Source organism: Phasianus colchicus, chromosome 13, assembly GCF_987193195.1.
Source record: "Phasianus colchicus chromosome 13, bPhaCol1.hap1.1, whole genome shotgun sequence".
Classification (NCBI taxonomy): Eukaryota; Metazoa; Chordata; class Aves; order Galliformes; family Phasianidae; genus Phasianus; species Phasianus colchicus.
The window spans coordinates 2,822,070-2,844,369 of NC_143448.1; the positions used below are offsets into that span (position 1 = coordinate 2,822,070).

Here is a 22,300-nt window from a genome sequence, read left to right on the forward strand (position 1 = left end):
GGGAGCTTCCCCGTGGGCCGCCCCACCGGCAGCGCTGAGGGCGGCCCGAGCCGAGCGCTCGCGGCATGGCGGGGCTGCCCGGAGCCGCGGGGACGCGGAGCAGCTCCCCGGGAGCCGCCGCCACTCTGCCCTCCCCACGCCTCGACGAAGCGTTCCTGTGCTCGCCACTCGGGGGGCTGATGGGTGCCCAGGCCGTGAGTAGCGGGGCGAAGGGGAGCGGGACGCTCGTGGGGGGAAGCTGACGGGGCTGTGACATCCTTTCAGCAGCACCTGCGTGGCTCTCTGCTCCAGATTTAGGCTCCCGTGCAAGGCTGGGACACGGGGAGGGCAGTACGAGGGGTGGTGGAGAGAAAGGGATGGAGCTGATAGCAGGACTGCTCCCCAGTGCTCCTCTCCATGAGCTCCTGCTTTAATTCCTCCTGCTGCCACAGCACAGCAGGGCTTTCCCTATCCCCATTTCTCCCAAACGAGGGTTAAAAATAGATGAAAAAGAAAAGATGGCATTGTCCGGACTGAAACAACAGCAGCTGAGCAGCAGGAGCATGTGTGCAGCAGGACAAAGGCCACTGTGTCCCCTACACGACAATGAGAGACGCAGGCATCACAGCTCCTCCGCTCCTGGCTGAGCTCATGGGAGAGCCGTGGGTGCAGCCCCAGCGGCGCCGGGATGAGGATGGGGTTGGTGAGACCTCCCCGGAGCACTGCAGCCAGCTGCAGAGTTGGAGCACTTCCAGAGAAGGGGCATAAAAATGACCCGAGGGATGGAGATCCTCCTCTATCAGGGCAGGCTGAGAGCTGGGGCTGTGCGGCATGGAGAGAAGGTTCTGGGGAGTCCTGAGCAGCCTTTCGGTATCTAAAAGGGTGGCCGTAAAAAAGAAGGGCACAGACTCTTTTAGCAGGGTCTGTTGCGCTGAGAGCAAGGGGAAGGGGTTTCAGGCTACAAGAGGGGAGATTTAGACCTCTCCCTGCCCCTCCTGCAGGTGCTCGGCCTCCTGGTGTGGGCTCTCCTTGCTGACACCACCTACCACCTCCATGCAGCGTATGGCTGGGTGCTGTTTGTGTCCATCTTCCTCTGGGTAGCGACGGTCCTGCTCTTTGTGATGTACCTCCTGCAGCTCCCCATGAAGTTCTATATGGTCCCCTGGCCCCTCATGGTACGTACACTGGGTTTGCTCCCAGGGTGAGGGGCTGGGCCCTTTTCCTGTGATTCGCCTAGGAAAAGGGGAGGAATATGGGGTCAGTCCAGCTAGGTGACTGGAGAGCCAGAAGCTCATCTCCACCCCCATGCATCAGTGGCACCAGGTGGCACCATGCTGTGGCAACAGGTGGGGAAACTCCATGTAGTCCAGTCTAGTACCAAAATGTGTGAGCATGTGCCTTTGGGGCTCCCTAGTAATAGAACCTTGAAAATAAGCACAACTAATGAGAAAAGAGCTCTCAGATCCACAGTCCAACCCACCCCCACTGCGCCCACTGACCATGTTCCTCAGTGCCACATCTCCACATCTCTTGAACACCTCCATGGATGGTGACTCCACCACTTCCCTGGTTTGTCAGCTTTCTGCTCATCCTTATCTTTGCCTATGGTAGAGTGCACTCATACCTGGGGACAGCCCTGAGCCGACCCTTTGCACCAGACTGGTGCTCAAGTCTTTTGCTTTTGGAAGAGCTCTACACAACTGCCCCAAGAGGTGAGCTGCTAGGTGCAAAGCACAGCCCAGATCTCCTCACCTCCTCTTTGCCCTCTCCAGCTGATGATCTTCAATGCAGTGGCAACCGTTCTGTACATCGCTGCCTTCGTCACGTGCTCAGCAGCCGTGCGTCCCACCTCGTGGCGCCAGTGGGATTACAACAGGAGAGCTGCCGCCTCCGTAAGTATGGGCGTACGGGCTGTGGCTGAGCTTCTGGGACCGAGTGCTCACACAGCACTCTGCTCCTCTTCCAGTTCTTCGCCGGCCTCGTGATGCTCACCTATGGGGCGAGCACCTTTTTCAGCTTCCGTGCCTGGAAAGGACTGGGCAGCAATGCAGCCACCAGCCAGGCGGCCAGCCATGCGTGAGGCCGCCATCATTGCCGCTGTCCGTGGTGCTGCAGTCCCGCCGATCGGCTTTCTGCTCTCGGCTGACTGCGAGATGCTGAGGGCTCACCGAGGTTGAAGCTCCTGGTGGTCCTCACACGGTGCACAGGAGCCAGCTGCTCACTGGAACACTCGTACCGAGGGGGTTCACCCCGTTAGATGCACTCCAGTACTAACATTCACTAAACCAAGCTCACGTGGCTGCCTGTGGTCGTGCGCGGATGCGGTGTAAATAATCGCAATTAACTTCTGTCAGTGGGGGCAGAGCTGGAGAACGAAGGTTAGGGCAAGAAAGAAGTCTAAACTGTTATCACACTGATCTTCAAAATAAAAAAGTCAAAGCACAATTTTATGCTTTAAATAAATATCTTCCTAAATCCAACATTCGAGTCTGTCTGTTCCACACTACTGCTGTCAACAAATCCAGCTTTTTTTCTCCGGGGATGTGGGTGGGCATTTCCCAGAACTGACACCCAGCCACCCACCACAACATTTTCCTTCACATCCTTCTTGTACAAACTATAAGTCTATTTCATCTGGTTTTCATCTATTTACACACAGTCAGCTGCTCTGTAAGTTTACCGCATACGCTGTTTGCATGGGTAAAGTTGTGTACAACACAACTTGTATCCAGAGGTGGGCTCAGGAAATTTAAGTACCTTAATGAAAGGTACTCACCTCAATGTGAATTGAAAAGGGACTGCACAAACTGTCCTGGAATCACAGAACCAGGAAGGTTGGAAAAGACCTCTCAGATCCAAGTCCAACCTCACCGTGCCCACTGCCCACGTCCCTCAGTGCCACATCCCCACAGCTCTGGGACACCACCAGGGATGGTGACTCCCCCACCTCCCTGGGCAGCTGTGCCACTGCATCACTGCTCTCAGGGAGAAAAATCAGTCCCTGACAGATCTACTTGCACGTGCTGTGGAAGGAAAGCAGGCACAATGTAGCGTCAAGACTCAACAAATACATACAAAAACCAAAATCCGTAAGAAAATTGGCCCCTTCATTCATTTTGGTGGCAATGTTAGAACTATCAAGAAATGAAGTTCAGACTTGCACACAGTCCAGCGCATATAGAAATTTAATCTCTTAAAAAAGACCTTTGCCTGGTGGAAAAGGCACCGAACTGGAGCCCAGTCCCAGTGTTTCACAGAGAAACCAATTATCCCAGGAACACCAAACCACAGAAAACAGCCAGGACGGAGTGAGCAGGGTTTGACCTGGGCAGCTCCACTCAAACCAGGGGAGCTTTGGTGCAAATTTTCACAGTCTAAAATCGAAATGAAAAAGGAGCAATAACAAAACTTCACTGTGAGTTGGTATCTGCACACCCAAGTGCTTATAAAGAGCATGAATGCTCACGTGGACGCTGTTCAGAGCCAAATAATACAGAGATCAACCACATCCCCACCTGACAGCCAACTAATACATCTAGTCAACACACTATTTGAATTATTTTACAAAATAAATCCATCTGAAAATGCTCACCAGAGAATTTGAGATAAGAAAGCAAAACAGCACAGACCTATCAAAAGGAAGAAGCGAGGAACCATGCCTCTGTGAAACAGTGACTTTGGTATACAGGAAACTGAGATATAAGCTGCATCCAAATATGAACTCACCCAACACTGTGTGCCCCATCTGGACTCTGAAATTACAACAGGCTGTGCTTAAAATACAACCACCTCCATTTGGGAAGTAACTGTCTGGGTATCCACTCACACTGCTGTTACTTCACATAATTATCCAGAGCAATTGCAACAGGAGGATAAGGATTTTGTTCCAGTTAAAATTAAAAAGGGAAATTTTGGTTTTAGTTAAGAATTAATTTAGCTCAACAATTCACAATTAAAACATTTCAATGGGGTTTCCTTTAAAATACGATAAAACCTTAAAAAGTCAGAGGGAAGGAATTAACCAAAGAGCTCCTGTCCATGTATGAATGACAGCCCAAAGTCTTCCATACCTCCAATTTTAACCTCAGGATTCAAAAGGGAACGTAGCTGCATCTTGTTTGGATTAGAACTACTACCCAACGTCCTCATTTTTTTCCTCTGGTAACAGCCACCTCAAAGCATTGCCCCATTTGCTTCCCACCCCTGCATGCTGACCGTGCTTGAGGGAGAAGCCTGCACGGCCCAGAGTCCTCACTGCTGCTCAAATAAACTACTTCACTTCAGCAATCAAACCCTAGCACTGCTGAGTGGCAGAGGCCAACAGCAGCAGGATTTCATCTCTGTCCTGGCAGGAGGCTTTCTCCCTGCAAAGCAGGCTGTACTTTTGCTCTGCCCAGGTCCTCGCTGGGTGACAGCTACTGGCTGCACTGGCAGGGAACACTCAGTGCTCTGCAGCATCAGCAGCCTGCTTCTGTCTGCTCTCATGCTTTTACACATGCACTGCCTGTGCATGTCATGATGCAGGGCATTAACAGGTCTGACAGCATAAGAGCAGAGGGTCACTATGGCTCCAAATACATTTGAATTCCGACTGTCAAGACAGAAGCAGCTGGGGTTTTTGGTGGCAGGCTTATGGCTACAGCCCCACTACAAGCACTCACGTGCTGCTTCACTAACAGCTAAAAAGCAAACACACATTTTAAACAGCATGCTATTCAGAGCAGCCAATGACACGGTGCTGAACAGGTCTGTGCCCAACGTACCCTCAAGCTTACAGCTGTGCCACTGCCAAACAGAAAGAAGCTGCACATATAGGCCAGCTTTGGATTTTTCACAGTTATTTTCTCAGTGGAGAACAGCTGGGGCCTGAACCAAAGTGAATCAGAACTTTGCACCTTAAGGATGAGACTGACTTAAGCCAATGAGCAGACAGATTTGCACACTAACACATCAATCCTCACCAAGCAGACAGGCAGCCTGGGGCTAAAACACCCACATATGGAAATATACACTTCTGTAACAAAGCTGTAATGTCAGATTAAAGATTAAAAAAGGCATGTATGTATTCACACCTGCCCAAGAGCTGGACAGACACTTTCTTTTCACATTGCTTTCTTGATTCTTTAAAGTCCTGCCTTCTGAGAAGATGGCTGAGATGCCAACCCTCCAAAAAACACATACAGCTCTATTGATTGTCCTCTCAGCACGCTGAGTTTCTCTGTAACAGTTAGAATGGTGTGCAAATACTGTGTATTTAAAATACAATTACTCCGGGAGGACTAAAGTTTTCTTCTTCTGTGGCCATTGAATACCAGCAAGTTTCAGGCATCTGAAGGCACAGTCTGAGAGAGAGTTTTCATCACATAAAAGCACCTTGATTCTCGTGACCTTTTGTGTTTTAATGTCCCAGTGAAAGCAATAGCACTCATCTCGAGAAGGAAAGCAGCGTACCAACTGTTCTAGGAGGAGGAGATCGATGATTTGTTCAGTGATGTCACCACGAATCCACCACTTAAATCCAGACTTCGACCTTCTTTTTCCTAGAAATGTCAAAAAAATCCTTAACTCAATGCTGCTTTGAAATACACAAGCTTTTGAGTTCAAAAGATGAAACGTGAAATTCATATTCTGTTTGTCAAACCAATATAAAACTACACATTACCTGAGCATTTAAGCAAAAAGGTTGCTGTGAGATTTGAAAAATCCTTAGCAGAGCATTTATTCTCTTTTCCAATCTGTTTTCTCCTCTCCACAACCAAACCTCAGCAAGAGGTTGTGCAGAAGCTGGATTTAGTACCTGTGTGTTGCTGCCAGCTACACACCCAGCTCACAGCAGCATCCTGCTTTCCTCTGGTTGAGAACACCCAGTGGGAACTGGTGACATACAGCTCCTGTGAGTTCACCTTTTGTCTCCAAAGTGAAACCCCCAGCTGAAACTATTCCTGCTGCTGAGACACATGTTGCCTCCTCAACCTGTCCCCAGGAAGTTACAGGGTTGCAGTTTGAGTTTAAACAGCCACTCAATTAAGTTCTTTTCCTTTTGGATCTGTATAACCTGAGAATGAACGCTGTTACCCACTGCAGTGACACAGCCTTTGTGCTCTCAGGCAGAGCTGTGCAGAAATGACAGCCATCATGCCAATGAAAATAAATGAAGTAACAGACTTACGGCTCTGTAATCCAAGAACATTTCCTTGAAAGCCAGGAAGTCAGTAAATGTGAGGAGCATATCAAATATATCACCTGCCATTTCGTCTTTGTGCTGCCTAACAGAAAGAAGTTGAGGAATGAGAAAACCATGTGGTCAATTCTTATTTTAAAATATGAGGTCAAAAGTGGTACCAGGACACTAACAGAACTTCAACAAGAATATTACAGGCCTCTCATAAAGCACAATTTTAGACAAATATTACCTTGCAGCATTTCCAATCATTATAATATATACATTAAAATATTACCATTTATCTAAACACAAGCTTTAAGAACATCAATTTCTTTGTCTGATTCCCAAAGACTGATGTGTAAGTCAAAAGAATTCATATCCAACCAGCATTTGTTCCAGTTATTCTAAAGTAGAGAAATACTCCTTTCCAGAGCTATTAATGGAGCTATTCACTTTAATTAGCCTTCAGTAGATGGCACATACCTGCACAGGTAACACAAAATCCTTATTGCTGTTAGCCTGGGGGATGCTACTGAATGGGAATTCAAAGCTTTCTGGACCCAGACATCTAGAGCTCAGTTTAGATCCTAGAGCAGCCCTGCTAAGATTAAAGGATGCAGCCCCCAGAGTCACCAAGCATAACAAAAACACATCAGGAAGGTGGAGAATGTGAAAGCCTGTTTTTAAACAGGTTCAAAGCAAAAGAAACTTTGAGTAGGAGTAGCTGTGGGTTTGCTTGTTTTGTGTTTACCAGCAATCTATGCAGCAAGTGATTTTCAGACATACTTCAGGATAATATTGCAGGAATTCAGAGTAGCAGAGCACTACCACTATTATTATTATCATTAAGGGGGAACTTCTTTCTCAAGGGAGAACTACGAACACCTAAATTCAAATCTAGATAGAAAGACTGAGACACACACAACACTCCCTGCCCCCAACAAAAGCAAAGCAGCAGACTTACTGCAAAGACATTGTGAAAGCAGTCATATTAAAACCAGGAATCCGATCGAGCAATTTTTCTTCAATGTATTTCTCTATTAAGGAGATCTTAAAAGAAAACAAACAAAGGCCAATCAAGCAAAACCAACAAAAGAAAACACAATCAGGAATCCTCTCCACCCCACAGCATCTTAATGATCTTCAGATGCAAATTTGAAAACAATCTTCCTCACTTTACTTTGTCATGCACACATTACACGTGTTATTTACTGAAGCCACAGGCTAGATTTCTGTTGAGAAGTTAAACACTGTGTAAGCTTTCAGGTGAAACAAACAGAAAGGAACCTGTGGCTCCAGATAATCCCCCTCTTGCTCACAGACCACAGCTGTGCTCCACAAAGAGGCAGCAGGCATTACATTGCCTTTGCTCTACGTGAACCCAGCGTGCTACAAAAGGGGGAATGCAAGACCTGACATCAACCTTAGGAAAATAAAAAAAACTATCCATGTGAGGAATAAGAAAAAGATTCTTACATATTCATTAAAAATTGAAGTGTAGATGAGCTTGTTTTCTTCTGAGTCATCAAACTCCTGGTAGTGCTTCTCCATAAAAGTCCTCTGTATGGACTGGAAGTCATCATCTGGACCACAACAAAAATACATCATCTAGTTAGGAGTTGAGTCATTCTTTTCACAACAGAAACCCCACTGTCACCAGTCCTCTGCTTCCCTGTGGCAGCCACCAGCCTGGCACACGTGCAGGCAGTCACACCAGGAGCACAGCTGCTGCTGGGCCAGATCTTGGCCCATCTGTGAGAGTACAGAGGGAGCAGCTCCAGCTGAGGGAGCCCATCACCCGTGGCAGCAGCACATGGCTGTGTTTTGGCAGCAGCTCTGCCCTCAGAATGGAATTTAAAGTCAATTGTCTTCCTACAGTTTCTCAAATTCAAAAGTACCAGCAAGACTGTCAGACTGCCAGCTACTGAAGGCTTTCTTTTTCCAGTTGTGGAAATGAATGAGGCAAATTACCACCAAATTCAACACAACAGGCACGCTGCACACCTCTTGGTTAAGCTGAGAGCTGATGATTGCCTCTGCTCACATAGTACAAGATTGGCTTCACTGAACATTCTTACCACCAACAGGTTCTGCCACGTTGCAGGCTGCTGTTGTACAAACAGCACACAAAATACTTCCCTGTACATTTTTTTCCTGCAGTGATGATGAGAAGAAAGGAAAGAGAGTTTCCACGAGCAGGCAGAGGTAGACTGGCCGTGTGTGTGCAGCATTTTTAGCACCCATCTTGTTGCCTGCTTGCTGAGCTTACCCATGATGATATCCTCCAGGTACCCAACGATGGCATCAAACTCTGCATCAGATGGGGAGGAGCTGAAAGCAGAAAAGGTGGTGTTACATAAATAAACATTGCAACTACAGGAAAAATAAACTTTGGAATTAAGAAATGTTAAGGAAAGGCCAAGTGCAGGGAAAGCCCAGGAAAGTGAAGCAAACACAATTTCCTAGTTTCAACCTAAGAAATACTCCACGAGACTGATAATGAGACTGCTGTGTGGGATTTTCATTAGGCATCTGTAATGTTTTCCTAATTAAAAAGTTGTTTTACTGGCATTAGTGTTACATAATTACAATCCAGCTGCAAAAAGAATGAGAAGAGTATAACCATAACACCAAATTAAGCATTTTCCACGCCACAAATCCAGGCTTCTACCACAACATTTATTTCCTGCATAACTCAACGTGGTGACCACAGAACTTTAGATGCTGTTTTGCACTACTTGGTCTTCTTAAACTCAATAAATACACGTATTATTTCACTAAAGAAACTTAAATGCTTTTTCTTATGCATGCTACACACAAAGGGCAGAGCCTCATAAGCAATAAGCAGATGTTAAGCATCATTATCTGATGATCATTATCATGATCTGAACACATCCAGAGAAGAACTTTTGGCAGCAACATTTCAGGACTCTGCTAATTTTATTGTTGTTGTTCAGACACATCAGTGAGAAGCAGAGCAGAACTCTCTTTCACAACGTTCTGCTTTCAGACAGCAGTCCACCAGAATTAAACCAAGATTAGTTGAACTGTTCGGGCATAGGGCTCATCCTGACCAGAAAAAACGTAAAGATATTTGAATAAAGAACGCATCTGATCACCAGGCCACGTTCCAGCAACATCTGTGATGTGTTAAAGCTTAGAAGATGAGGCACGGGAAGCCAAGCAGAGCGGAAAGCACGCATTTCCACCAGAGGGCACAGCTCAGCCAGAAGAGGAGCTCACACAGGGCAGCAGCAGCTCTGCGTTCCTCCATGCCTTTCTGACTTCAAGCAACAGGGCTTCTCATTTTGTATCTCTATCCTTGCTATGGATAATTTGCTTTTCTTTTTTCTCTCTCTCTCCCGGTGAACACCACCACCATTTTTAGAGGCTTTTCCAGCTTATATTTCATAGCTTATTCTATTAATTTAAGCCAGTTTCAGCTTGTGAAGCACATCACCCAACTGTAGCTGTTCCAAACCAGCAGTGATTGTGTTTCTCTCTACACCACACCTATACCTGTACATTTCCACAAACACACGCTCACAAACCCCGTGCTTTAAGCACACCAAGGCCAGCACAACCGGTGCTGCTGCAGCAGCCCAAGGCCTGCGTGTCCTTGGGGCATAACAAACAAATGATAGAGCGAGAGAGGCAGAGCCACACACCCCCTTCGGCCACAAGCTTCAGGTGAGCAGCACGGCAGGAAGTATAAGGCGAGCCTTAACAACCACCTGTGTAAAATTCGGTGGAAACACAGAATGGTTGGGCTGGGAGGGACTTTACAGCCCATCCAGTGGCAAGCCCTGCTGTTAGCAGGCATATCTCTTATGGATCAGGCTGCCCAGGGCTCCACGCAGCCCGGCCCTAAGCACCTCCAGAGGGGCACCCACAGCTCGCAGGGGCTCACTGCCCTCACGGTGACAAGCCCTCTGAACCCCTACTCTTTTAGTTCAAAGCCATTCCCCCTCCTGCTGTCGCTGCAGGGGCACTCAGTGCACGGAGCTTAGACTTCATCTCAACTCTAAACAGATGCTCCTCCCTCCCAGGGCTCTGCGCTGCTCTGTGTCCTCGTCCTCCCAAAGGGCAGCACGGCGTACACTCGCTCTCGTATTAAATTCCTATTAAGATCCTGTAAGCAGGAAATAGGTTACGTGGGGCCCGGCGCAGAGCGCAGCGTACTTACACGGCTACACCGAAGTTCTCCTCCTCTGAGCTCTCCATCACCTCCTGCACAACGTGCCGTACCGCAGCACTGAGGAATCACACACGCTGAGGCGTTAATAGAGAAGTAATTAAACAGAAAAGTAATTAAGCCAGACGGACCGCAGGACCACCCGGCGCACACAGACGCCCCGCTCCCCTCAGGGCCCCGCACGCCGCCTCCCGGCCCGACCGTTACCTTGGAAACGCTTCCTTCCGGTCTGGCTGCAGCCAATCGCTGAGGGGAAGCGGCCGCAGAAGTCCCGCCCACACACCAGGAAGAGCCAATGGGAGAAGGCGCGTGCCGCCATGGCAGGGCCGGGGTGGGATCTCCTCCCCCACAAGCTTCCCCTCACAGCCCCAGGCCGCAACCCCGAGTCCCAACGCGAGCGGAAGCACAACAGAACCGCAAACACTCTTCAAGACGTTTTATTTTCAAACAGACCGACTGTGCCACGCTCCATTTCTCCCCTTCTTGAGTTTGTCACCCCTCAGAGCTCCACGCAGACACCCCATGGCGGAGGGCAGCAGCCCCAGCTCCAGCCTTCCCATAGATGAATATGGAAAGCAAACACAGCTCCCTCGGGTGCTGCTGGCTCTCTCTGCCCAGCAAAGCGCTCTAAAGCATGCGGGTCTCTTTGTGAAGAAGCACGCAGGCACTCAGACCCACGTCCACAAAGGGAGCTGGGCTATTTGGAGCCCTGTGTTTTAATTAGACACCTCTGTATGGAGCCTATCTCATACAGCACTTGGTACTGACCAGGACCCCCAGGCACTTGGGGAAGTTTTACCTCGGTTAATCCTGGCCATGGAACCCAAAGTCTGGAGTTGGCGGCATCTATTAAGGCAGAGTTCAAAGTGGTTCTGTCCCACTTCTTCCTCCACAGCAACGCTTCGTATCTTTGTGCCTATCACTGCATTTGGAAGCATTTGGAATTTCATCTCTACAAGATTCCGAAAAGCAGAATGGCAAAGTGGAAAAACTTTGCAAAGTTGAGTCCGTGAGGAAATGAAGAGCCCCAGGCACCCGTTTGCCATCCTGACCTTCATCAAAACAGCTGGAAGAGAATTCACATTTCAGCAAGAGGACCAACCCTCGCTCCACTCCCGATTCAGTCTGTATTTGGAAAAAAGCCCAACAACAAAATGATGCACAGCACTTTCCTAGTGAACACCTTTCACGTGAGGCTCAGAGGGATTTCTCTCCCCTCTCCTCCTCTGGATTAAATTCAGCACCCTTGAGTTAGGGAAGGCAGAGTGTGAGAGGAACTGCTAGATAACCTGATTCTGGGACCCGTGTGCAGTGCTATCAGCTCCTAGGATCAGTAGGAAGCAAAAGTAGTCAGCATGAGGAATACATCTCAGCTTTCCTAACAAAGATGGTAAAAGATTTGGAGAATAAAATACCTCACAGCGTGAGAATTTGCTACAACAGTCTCTGCTACTGAATCACTGCCAAGAAGTGGGATGGTTGTGGTGTGAGTTATGTATGAATTAGTAGAGTTCTACTATATATCCCAATAATTTAAAAAAGCAACCTGTACAAGTCTTGGAAGAGAGAGTTACACAGCCTCGGTGCAAAATAAGCTCAACCCCACTGACTTTTGTGCTACTTCACCAACTGAACCCTGATTCCTTGTAGAAACCTAACTAAGTGGTCAAAAGCTGCTGAAACACATCCTCAACATACAAACGTCACAAATGTGTAACTCAAGTGGAGCAGACATTCCCTCTATAAGATCCCTACCAGAAATACAAAGTGTGGCCCCAAACCTGCTCAGAGCAGGACTGATACATGACAAGCAAGGTGCGTTTTTAGAGAGTTACAGAATAAGACTGAACTTGTTATCCACGTAACATTTCCCTCCCCTTCAAATACACTGGCCCAGAATTCTTCTCTACGCTTTTAAGTTAGCTCAATATTTTCCACAGTGAACATAAGCTTCAAAAACAATACTAATTAAAAAAAGATGTTTGTAGATACCTTAAAAAATACCCAGAATATCAAATTAATTCCAGTCCAGCATTATAATTAGTTAAGAATACCTCCCGAAAATTATATCCTCACAAAAAAATGTGGATATTGAAGTTAAAAGCATCAGAAACATTATGTACTTGAAAATACCACCAATCTTTGAGCAGTTAAAAACAAATCAGGATTTTCTTTGGAATCACCGAGTTATTAAAACGTGAATTTCTCTACAGTCTCCACACTGTCCTTTCAAATCAGTCTGTGTACAGATCAAGTCTTGGAGCAGTTTAACATCCACTGTTGGAAGATATAGTCTCTGACCAGCAGGAGGCTACATTGAACAAGAAACATTGGCATTCTTTTTTAGTACTGACTTCTGCCCAAAACAGAGACTTTGGAGCACGAGACAGAACGGCCCTGCTTGAGGAGATATTTCTTGTCTGAAATGCATTGTATGTGTACTTCCAGTGCAAATTTTTTCAGCACTTGCGACAGGCGAAAAGGAAAAGGGGAGGAAGAGAGACGCCCTCCTACGCTCTTGCTTGGAGGAACCAATAGCCATAACACACCAAACTACCAGCTTTCCTTACTGTTGAAACCAGTTTCCACTGCTGGCAACCTGAAATAGCTTATTAAAGATTTTTTTTTTTTTTTTTTTTTAAAAGATAATCAGCTTACAGTTTAGCATGAAATCTGGCCATGGCTACGGTTCTATGTGCGTAAAGATTGGTTAGAGATGCTTTCCCCTTTCTGTATTGGTTGGAGTTCATTAAAAAACAAGTCTGTAGTACTTCACATGTGTCATGAAATGTGAGAAATCTGTCTGACTCGGGTCTGTATTTCCTGTCGACACAAAGGGCAGGTCTCCAGTTGCAAGGCACACTCCATGCACAGGTCACTGGAAGAGAAAGAAAGAAAGATAAAGCCTGGATTTACAGCATTTACAAATATTTATAGAACTAAAAGAAAAAAAAATAAGTGTCCAACAGTTCGTTTAGCCTGCTTAAATTAAAAAAAGCAATCAAGGTTAAGTCTTTCAGTGTGGAGACATCAGGAACGGCAAGTCAGGTGTTGTGGATTCACACACTTTGAGAGGAACTCTTGCTGCTCAGCATCTTACAGAGCTGGAACTGCTGGTGCAGACTGTCACAATTACACCTGCACTCCTTTATTTCATCTCGACTCTCACTCTGCTCTGGAGAAAAGACTGTCAAATTTGACACAGCTTCTTGCCGAGGCACGCTGGATGTCTGCTCTTTTTCAACTTGGAAGCAGTCTTGCCTTTGTCTTCCTGCCACAGTGAGTGCTCTAAAAACACCACAGAACTGGACTTCACTGCATTAACTTCCCAGTAGGCTACTGAGAATCACAGAATGTTAAGGTTGGAAAAGTTAAGGTTGGAAAAGACTTCCAAGAGCATCACATCCAAGTGTCTCAGGCTACTACAATGTAGGAAAGTACCAGATTAACAGTATTTATCATACTGCTGCCCCATTTTTATCTTCTATAGATATTTGTGACTTCAGATTATTGACTTATTGAATGTTTAATGAATATCTGGGTGTACAGTGAGTTTCCTACTCCCCTCACATGATTTGGATTGTGCACGCAGCACCCGTACTAAGCCAGTATTCATCAGCAAAACCTTTGAAATCAAGTTAGACTGCTCTGTTCCTTGCCCAGAGCTTGCATACTCACATAGCCACCGTACCTCTGTAAACCCAACAAGGTTGGTAGGAAAAGGAGGAAGTCTGTGCTTAACTGCCATCAGACACATCCTTAAAATGATGAGTTATTTCCTTTGTGCTCTGAGGTCAATCAAGATAAGCAGGGACTGTATTTGACCTCAACTAAGATACGTCAACTGTAGACACTGTTTCTTGGTTGACTTTTTCCTACTTGCTTTAAAAAAGAAAAACAAATAAGAGTTTTTACCTGTGTCCACACGGCCTGAGTTCTGTGTCTGCTACCTCATCACAGCAAAGTGTGCAGCAGTTCTCTCTGATGCTCACTTGCTTCAGCAAAGCCAGGCGCCTGTGTCTGAAGAAAGAGAAGCATCCCTCACATTAGCTGGGCTCTAAACTACTTGGAGTACTGCATCAAGACCAACACAACACAAGCTCTTGCTACTCAACACTAATGCTGATAAACATTGATAACATCTACAGCACAAAAAATAAAACTTTAAAACATCCAGAGTTGTTCTGAGCAGCCTTTGTTCCCTTGTTGTTGTCTGCCAGAAAGGGATAAAGAGGGGTAGGTTACAGTTGCAGCCCTCACAGCTGAACATTGCCATTAAAGTGTTGTGTTTGTGTATTTTCAAGAGGAAAACAGCACTTATCCATCAAGAAAGCTTGGAAACCCTGTAATGCTGTAACCCTGTAAAGCTGTAACACAGTTCAGAAGAACACAGATTGAAAAGAAAACTGACAGCCCAGCAAATGCCACAAGGGAAGGCAGCATATACACCTTCTCTTTGACATGTATGTTATACCAAGGAGTCCCTACAACATTTCAGATGTAGAAACTGTACGTACATATATCCAATTACATATGTATATACATATAAATGTGATAGATTCTAATTATAAGCAATGTTTATATAGGGAGAGGTGTATGTATGTAGATAAGCACACACGTTAAAGAAAATCATGTTAATTATTATTATGACAAGGAAAGTCATTTTTTAATCAAAAAGTCCATGTGACATTTCAGACTAGCAGGTGATATCAGAGCAAGCTGGCAGAGCTCCTACCTTTGCTGAAATATGACATTTCAGATTTGGAATGCCTCTACAAGACCTAGCTGGATGGTGGCAGGGTGCAGTGCCCAGCCCAGCTAACACTGCATCCATTACATCCACAGGATGTAAATCCCACAGGAGTTTATGTTAATCCCTGTGATGGATAACTGGGGTCCTACCTTGGGTCCTAGCCTTTTTTCCAACTCCCTGTTAAGATCAAAGCCGTCTTGTAGGTTATGATTGGCATGCAGCTACTGAACAGTTCAGATGCTGTAAACTAACATCATCCCCTCCACACAAAGAGCAGCAGTGTCCAATGCTGAATGGAGCCTTTCAGTGCTATCGCATACTGAGCAGGCATAGACACAGGAGGTGAATGTCTCCAGGCAGATAGCAACAGGAAGCCAGTTCCTCCTCCTTCTGTACAGCTTTTGTGATAACCAAAGCCTCGTTCTTGCAGCTACTGCTTAAACACTGTGAGGCCAGGGCCTGAGTGACACCGGTGCCATCACAGCCAATCATCAGCTCCTTCCAGCACGCAGCCACAAGCTGCCAAAGTCCTCATCCGGAGCATGAAACTGTTAAGACACCTGCTGTGAAAAAGGGCTGATCGGGAATGATAATTAACAGATCACCTTAATGAGCTAAATCAGACTCTCACTTAAAAGACTTCCAGTGTCAAGCAGGTGCGAATTCCTCTGGCTACAAGGAAATGTAAATTGTCTTGCAGGTTGGATTTCATTTCCTCTTTGCATCAACTCAGTATCACACAGCTCAGGCTTTGCCAGTATGTGACTCGGATCCAAGATTAAGGTAGGTTTCTATTTTTAAGTAACATGCTATTCCAGCACATAACAGGTAATCCAAAACCAACCTGCATTTCTTATGGCTGGGTTACCCACTTCCAACTTAAGGAGAAGCAACAAAAGACCTCTGAACCATATGCATAACAACCTAGAAAGCCATCATTAGACAAAGTTGGAAAGCTGGGACACACACCATCATTCTTCTGTTACTGTGTGTGTTCCAGAAAATTGTTTCATTACTGATGACCTAATCTAGAAAAGCTGTTAGGTTTCAAACCTGCCAACAACACAGGAAGTTCAGCAAGGATTTACCCAAATTTTGCTCAGGTGGATTTAGTTTGCTGAGCACATGGAAATTTGAACAACACAAAAAGGGGTTAACTTTCACTGCAATCAGAAAAGCCCAACAACAAGACTGACAATAATTCAGAACCTCCACACTACCAGCATCAAATTAGGTCAATTTTAAAGAAGACACTGTTTTTAATTAATACTATGGTTCTTCAACCTAATCATTCTTACAGGGCACGAGACACTTTTAGTCCAGTTTACTGTGCAAATTTTAAATTAGCCTAATATCACAAAGAATTACTTTAATGGTATATCTGTGTATTTCTGTGGGCTCTGCTTGTTATACCTATGATATGATCCTGTGGAGGTATGACCTCAGAAAAGGTAACTCTTGTAAGGATAGGGTAAGGCTACACAACTCAGAAGTGAAGTATTTCATTCCTCTGTACTCAGAGGAAAGGATTACCTTGGCAAAATGATCTTCTCCTCTGCTGTCAGGAAGGCATAATCATTAAAGGTACTAAATTTCATTGGTGGTGGGTATTTGAAAGGTTTTGCCCCAAAGTTAAACTCGCATTGTTGGTAAGACATGAAACTTGCTGCAGCAAAAAAGCCAGATCTGCAAGAGGAAGGAAACACATTTTAGGATGACTTACAGCACTAAGAGCTTTCTAGAAGCAATGCTTTATTATAATCAAAATAAGCAAAAATACAACCTGAAACAAAGAACATTTTCTTAAATAGATCTGGTTAAGCTAGCTGAAAGAAAAACCTGTAACACAACCCATGTCAGCTGCTTGTGTTGTCCTTTCTTAGTTCTCAGCCTTGGAATTTACTGTCAGAATTTATCTGAATTTACTCCCCAGTCAACCAATAAAGGCTGCTTACTTACAACTGGGATTACTCACACTTACAGTAAGAGCAAACACACACATCTCAACAGCCCACAGCCTGATCCTCTTTACATCAATCAGCTCAGGTTTCTCCTTCAGTAGCAGAACTGGAAACAACATTTTCCTCCCAAACAACCGTTTGGTGCACCTGCAACACTGTCAGCCACTGGGGAGAGCTCTGTGCCCGCTGCTCCTGGCTGCTTTATTTGATCAGGCACAAGACAGGAAAACTTGCAAGGGATACAAGTTCCATAGGAGCGATGTACACCATGAATTCAGGTCTGTGAGCTCCCTTAGCACCATGCCCATCTGTCTCTCCTTGCTCCTGCAGGATTACCCTGGGACAGCTGTCTGCTGACACCTTATGAAAGCACCAGAGCCATCACCCCTTTCAGTTTTATTTACAGAAAGGCCCCAAGCTGAATAATACTGTAATTTCTAACTGCACAGAAGAATCTGCAAAGTCCTTAAGTGCCATACTCCACGTGAAAAGAGAAACAAGCTGAGTAGACAAGATGTTTTGTAAGACTTTACACTGTGCTGCTTCTGTCTTACTAGCATCTTGAGCTTCGTTTTGATAAGGAAATATGAATGAAGTGATTAGCACAGTAACATTCATTTAGAAAGCACTGCAGTGTTTAATTAAGCTGCGTAGGAAGCCTCTCTCAACTATCACTCCAGCTTCCCAGAGCTGAAATACTGAATTTCTCCATGACAGTTAGAGGAATCAGTCACATGTTAATTGCAACAGAGTTGAAAATATTAGCCTAACACCATTCTGTAACGTCAGAGAGATTCTATATTCAGTATACCACCACAGGCTTCAGCCCTATTGCAATGCAGCAAGTTAATACAGCCTTCAGAATGCACAAATCCTCTTGCAAAACGTTATCTGAATTGTGACATTTCTAAGCAACTTTCAGCTGGGAATTAACTTTTCAAATGGAATGTTTTTCACGTAATTACAACTATTATCCATACAGGTCACTGTCATTCCCACTGAGCACATACTTACACAGCTGATGAAAAGACTTGCTTCTCAGCAGGCAGCTGGTTTCCATTTAAATAGAAGATCATTTGCTTTTCTTGCAAGTCTAGTAGAAATCCTATTGTGTCTCCTTAAGTGCAAAACACAGAACATTTAAATCGTTCAATTACACTGCATGTCAATAGCTGAAACGGTTAAATAGAAGCATCATGTACCTTAGTGAGCTGTCTCACTAAGAGTGAGCACAGCAGAAGAAATAGTGTGGAACAGGCTGCACGAGCAAAACACAAGGCAATGTGGTCAATATATGAAGTATTTTAGTCTGCCAATACTATGCAATGGTATGGAAGGAGAGCAGTTTTCTCCCCACCTGTCTCTCCCTGGCTGTTTTACAATTACTGAAGATACCTGCAGAACACACACTTGCTAACTTCCTAACATGCTTGTGCCAACCTTGGGAGAAACTTTTAATAGAAAAGAAGGCACAGAGAGCAGTTATCCAACAACACTCTCTACACGTACTGCACCACAAGAGCATGGTGCCCACTTTGCATCTTTCAAGCACTGCAAGTACAACTAGTAAAAGCACAGTAATTATTAAACACTTCACATCATCAGGATTAGGCAATAACTATTCCAGTCACACCTGCTAACAAGCTATGATGCCTGCAAAAGGAAGAATCCTGTGCAGAAATCCAGCAGGGATAAACAGCAGATTCAGATAGGCTGAATATAGTCTGAATACCTTCTTTCCAGCAGGGATGGGAATGTGGTTTACTTCTGGCATTATACCAAATCAGCTGCCGGCAGCCATCATATGCACAGGAATACTCATCATCTCCAATGCCATAACCTTCCTTTAGGAAAAGGAAAAGCATTTCAGCCTGCAGCCATTCCTCACAGAAGCCAGCTAAAGCATTTAAACTAAACCACTCCTCCAAGAGCAAGATGGGATCCCCCCCACCACCATCTCTTATTTTTCAAAAGCCTTGGCTTCGTTTTCACATCAAAATGAGTTTGTTGGAGAGAAAAGAGGAATGAAAGAAAGGGATATCATCTCTAAGTTGTTTTTCAGTCTCTGTGAACTATTGCCTGTATTTGAAGATCTCAAGTCCAGTAGCTGAATAGCTATCTTCCCTTCTTGAAGCTTACAAAGTCAACACAAACTGTCTCTTATCTTGAAGTCAGTCTTGTACTAGATACCCACACCACATCCAAGAGTGACCAGAACACACAGCACACAGATAACAGTCCCAGGGAGCCTTCACTGAATGTGCTGCACATTCTGTTCCTCTCAGTGACAGCCTCCCTCTGTTTGAAAGGAGCCCCAAGCAGGCACAAGTTTCAGAGCAGCAGATGAATCCATTATGTAGGACTGCCCAAACGTGAAATCCAGAGGCATTTTTGGAAGACAGCTTCCTTACGTGGTTGGTCTGCAGTGCAAACACCAGCCAGGGGCTGATTACATAAGGTGTCCCAATTAAAGTTAACCTCTGCTAATGAATGTATCATGTCGTATTCAGGATCAGTTTTTTGTTTTGTTATACATATTGGAAATAAAGAGCATGTGGCTTCTCTGATGAGTGCTCACAAGATAATTTCCTTATGTTTCAGATAGAAGCCTGATGAACTTCCATGCCAGCAGCATTCAGTCACCAGCAAAACAACCGTAGCAACAGAGAACCCAGCTCAGACATGACAGCTTCTGTTTCCATACCTTGAACAGGAAACAGACAAAAATGCATCCACACCAAGCTCCTTAACAGTAAGTGGGGAAAAAAATCTTTTAAACCTCTTAACATTCCGAAGGCAGACACGCTGTCTTTCACTTCAGACAGTTTCCATTACACTCAGTAACAACAATGCCTGTGCTTAGGACAGGTCTGTAAGGTTTGGCTGTTTTTGTTGTTGTTTGTTTAGCTAAATTTAAAACAGCACTCAATTCCACATTAGAACTGTGGGACGTGATACAGACACACTTGTGTCGTGTACCAGCAAAAGACAATGCTATTTACACTACTAAATGGAAAAAAGTGCAGAAGGACCATAGGAAGATTCAAGTTAGATGGTGAGAAAGGCCACACTCCCATTCCCATGTGTTTCTTGCCACTGATGTTTCCATTCACCTCCTTGCCAAGTGTGTCTCTCAGCCCCTAACCGCATTTACTCACATGTCTCTATTTGGCCCATCTTCATTTTGGCTTCTGCATTTGACACAGCTGCAGAATAACTTTCTATAATGATCAGAAATGAGCAGGTTTAACTGCTTATCTCCATATTCAAAATCAGTAAACACTTCTCCTGAGGGAAATGCCAAGTGGGAACAGAAAACCATGTAATAACACCTAGAAAGTAGGATTACAGGTATATTTCTTGTCAAGCTCAGCCAGTAGGAATGTCAACTTAAAATCTCAGCCTTGTATTTCCATGCCAGTCAGCAGCATTAAGCTGCATCATCTAAGCTTTCTGTATTGAAATTTTAGCTTGTGCTTTAATGAACTTGACAGTGGCTAACTTTGGAAGGCTGATAATGTGGGAAGTTCCTTCTAAGTTGAAGCAGACAAGTTTGTTGGGTAGCAGCCACTACACTTTCTCAGCACTATGAAATAAACAGAGAAGCAAATAGGCTACAGCATATTGAGTTTGACAGCCATCCAGTTGTACCATGAATATTTAAGGGGAAAGAGGTCCCAGTTCCATCTCTACTAACATTAGCAGAGATTTCACTCTGACTGTAGGTCTGGACCATCATGTTTGCCAGCACTTAAGTATAATGTACCACGTAAGAGCATAACTTTAAAAATTAAATTCTGAAAAGAATATCTAGAATAAGATACCAAGCTAGCTGGATGAGAGTGAGAGCAAAACAAACTGTAAATAAGCAAGCGTACTTATTCTGTATTATCAGAACAATGCAAAAATGCAGAGAATTCAGTCTTTCTGTAATGCTTATGTTTAATCAAAAAAAAGCTGCCACATTCCTGAACTGCATCACATTGCTTCTACCAGCAGGACCAATGATGCTGCATTATCCCAAAATCACCTGAAAAAATATTTCCCTAGTGAAAATTAACATAACAGGAATATAAACATAAAGGGAGCCTACAAACAAGAGGGGAGTCAGCTCTTTGCAAGGGTAGATAACAGCAGGACAAGGGGAAATGGATTTAAATTGAGGGAGGGAAGATTTAGGCTGGATGTCAGGGGGAAGTTCTGTGCTATGAGAGTGGTGAGGTGCTGGAACAGCTGCCCAGAGAGGCTGTGGATGCCCCGTCCATCCCTGGAGGTGTTCAAGGCCAGGTTGGATGGGGCTCTGGGCTGCCTGTATTAAATGTGGAGGTTGGTGGCCCTGCCATCCTATGGTTCTATGATTCTATGCCTTAGTAATCAAATGGCTGTTTGATGACCTGCACAAAAACGAGTGCATGATAACCTACCAGATCTTAGTAAGCAATTGTTTACTTCACAAAAAACACTGACAGAAACCACTGTTACCTGAAGACTAAAGAGTTCCCAAGAAGAGCATAAAGCACAAGACACAAGCCATCTGCCTGTAACACACAGGCAATGGCAAGTAGATACACTGTCATTGCTAGCAATTATGCAACATTTGTGTGACCAGTGTCAGCGTGTTGCAATGACAATCCTGTCCTTCCTTGTACTACTTGCATCAATAAAAAACAGCTCTGCAAAAGTACAGGAGAATAAAGGGAAAGGTGTAAGTGCCCGTTTACTGCCACAGAATAACCAGTGTTATTTTCCTATGCATTGAGAAGTACTGAAGCACGTGATTGGGTGGGTGACACTGCGTGTACTCACATGATTGAGAAATTTACTGTCTTTGGTAGCCCATCCTATTTGCATCACTCCCGAAGTAATGACTGTAACTTCATAGTACCAAACTCCAGAATCAACACAGAACGTACATCTGACGCTTTCAAAAGATGAGGCATCACATCGAGCCTACCAAAACCAAACCAAAAGTTAATCTTCTACAAAAGAAACATTTAAACTCCCCTTTTTCCCCCTTGGAAGAAGTTTCTTGCATGTAAGAATCCATAGGCACAGAGTTGGAATACAATTTCAAAGTGCCATCTCTTCATGCTGGTAACAGTCACACCTTAACCACCGAGCAGGCAAGACTGAAATGAGGTCAGTGATAAGAGAACTGAGGAAGTAAAGCATCGATGGAATCAATTTTAAATACTTAAAGGTAACCAAGACAGGAAGACCTAATGTCACTGGCTGTCAGCTAGCTCTTA

The 22,300-nt window shown here is 44.9% G+C and overlaps 3 protein-coding genes across 7 annotated transcripts in view; 1 reads left to right on the forward strand and 2 right to left on the reverse strand.

The window, feature by feature from the left end:
- The first annotated feature begins 11 nt into the window (after positions 1-11).
- On the forward strand, positions 12-2,519 carry PLLP (plasmolipin). Its single transcript, XM_031615284.2, has 4 exons — positions 12-194; positions 981-1,154; positions 1,752-1,871; positions 1,946-2,519. Exons 1-4 carry the CDS (start codon positions 66-68, stop codon positions 2,057-2,059), a joined length of 537 nt encoding a protein of 178 aa, XP_031471144.1. The 5' UTR covers positions 12-65; the 3' UTR covers positions 2,060-2,519.
- Positions 2,520-3,148: 629 nt separating this feature from the next.
- Positions 3,149-10,555, reverse strand: ARL2BP (ARF like GTPase 2 binding protein). The gene is made up of 6 exons (XM_031615270.2): positions 10,329-10,555; positions 8,412-8,473; positions 7,619-7,725; positions 7,107-7,192; positions 6,149-6,245; positions 3,149-5,519 (listed from the first exon to the last, which is right to left on the reverse strand). The coding sequence occupies exons 1-6, from the start codon at positions 10,364-10,366 to the stop codon at positions 5,439-5,441; spliced, it is 471 nt and encodes a 156-aa protein (XP_031471130.1). The 5' UTR covers positions 10,367-10,555; the 3' UTR covers positions 3,149-5,438.
- Positions 10,556-10,760: 205 nt separating this feature from the next.
- RSPRY1 (ring finger and SPRY domain containing 1) overlaps positions 10,761-22,300 on the reverse strand; it is a 33,341-nt gene continuing 21,801 nt past the window's right edge. For all 5 annotated transcript variants that reach the window (XM_031615223.2, XM_090149811.1, XM_031615222.2 and 2 more), the window contains 6 exons: positions 21,858-22,001; positions 18,784-18,895; positions 18,066-18,168; positions 16,624-16,776; positions 14,253-14,357; positions 10,761-13,215 (listed from right to left, as the gene is read on the reverse strand). In XM_031615223.2, coding sequence (XP_031471083.2) covers positions 13,119-13,215; positions 14,253-14,357; positions 16,624-16,776; positions 18,066-18,168; positions 18,784-18,895; positions 21,858-22,001 — 714 coding nt within the window. In that variant the 3' untranslated portion in view covers positions 10,761-13,118. The remainder of the gene's footprint in view (positions 13,216-14,252; positions 14,358-16,623; positions 16,777-18,065; positions 18,169-18,783; positions 18,896-21,857; positions 22,002-22,300) is intronic.

What these genes read in the sequence shown, in the direction of transcription:
- PLLP (XM_031615284.2), top strand. Translation starts at nt 66, where the DNA reads ATGGCGGGGCTGCCCGGAGCCGCGGGGACGCGGAGCAGCTCCCCGGGA. An exon ending in GGCTGATGGGTGCCCAGGCC is followed by an intron (nt 195 to 980) that starts GTGAGTAGCGGG and finishes CCCCTCCTGCAG; the next exon opens with GTGCTCGGCCTCCTGGTGTG. An exon ending in ACAGGAGAGCTGCCGCCTCC is followed by an intron (nt 1,872 to 1,945) that starts GTAAGTATGGGC and finishes CTCCTCTTCCAG; the next exon opens with TTCTTCGCCGGCCTCGTGAT.
- ARL2BP (XM_031615270.2), bottom strand. Translation starts at nt 10,366, where the DNA reads ATGGAGAGCTCAGAGGAGGAGAACTTCGGTGTAGCCGT. An exon ending in GAGAACTTCGGTGTAGCCGT is followed by an intron (nt 8,474 to 10,328) that starts GTAAGTACGCTG and finishes TTCTGCTTTCAG; the next exon opens with CTCCTCCCCATCTGATGCAG. An exon ending in CCTGGAGGATATCATCATGG is followed by an intron (nt 7,726 to 8,411) that starts GTAAGCTCAGCA and finishes GTTGTGGTCCAG; the next exon opens with ATGATGACTTCCAGTCCATA.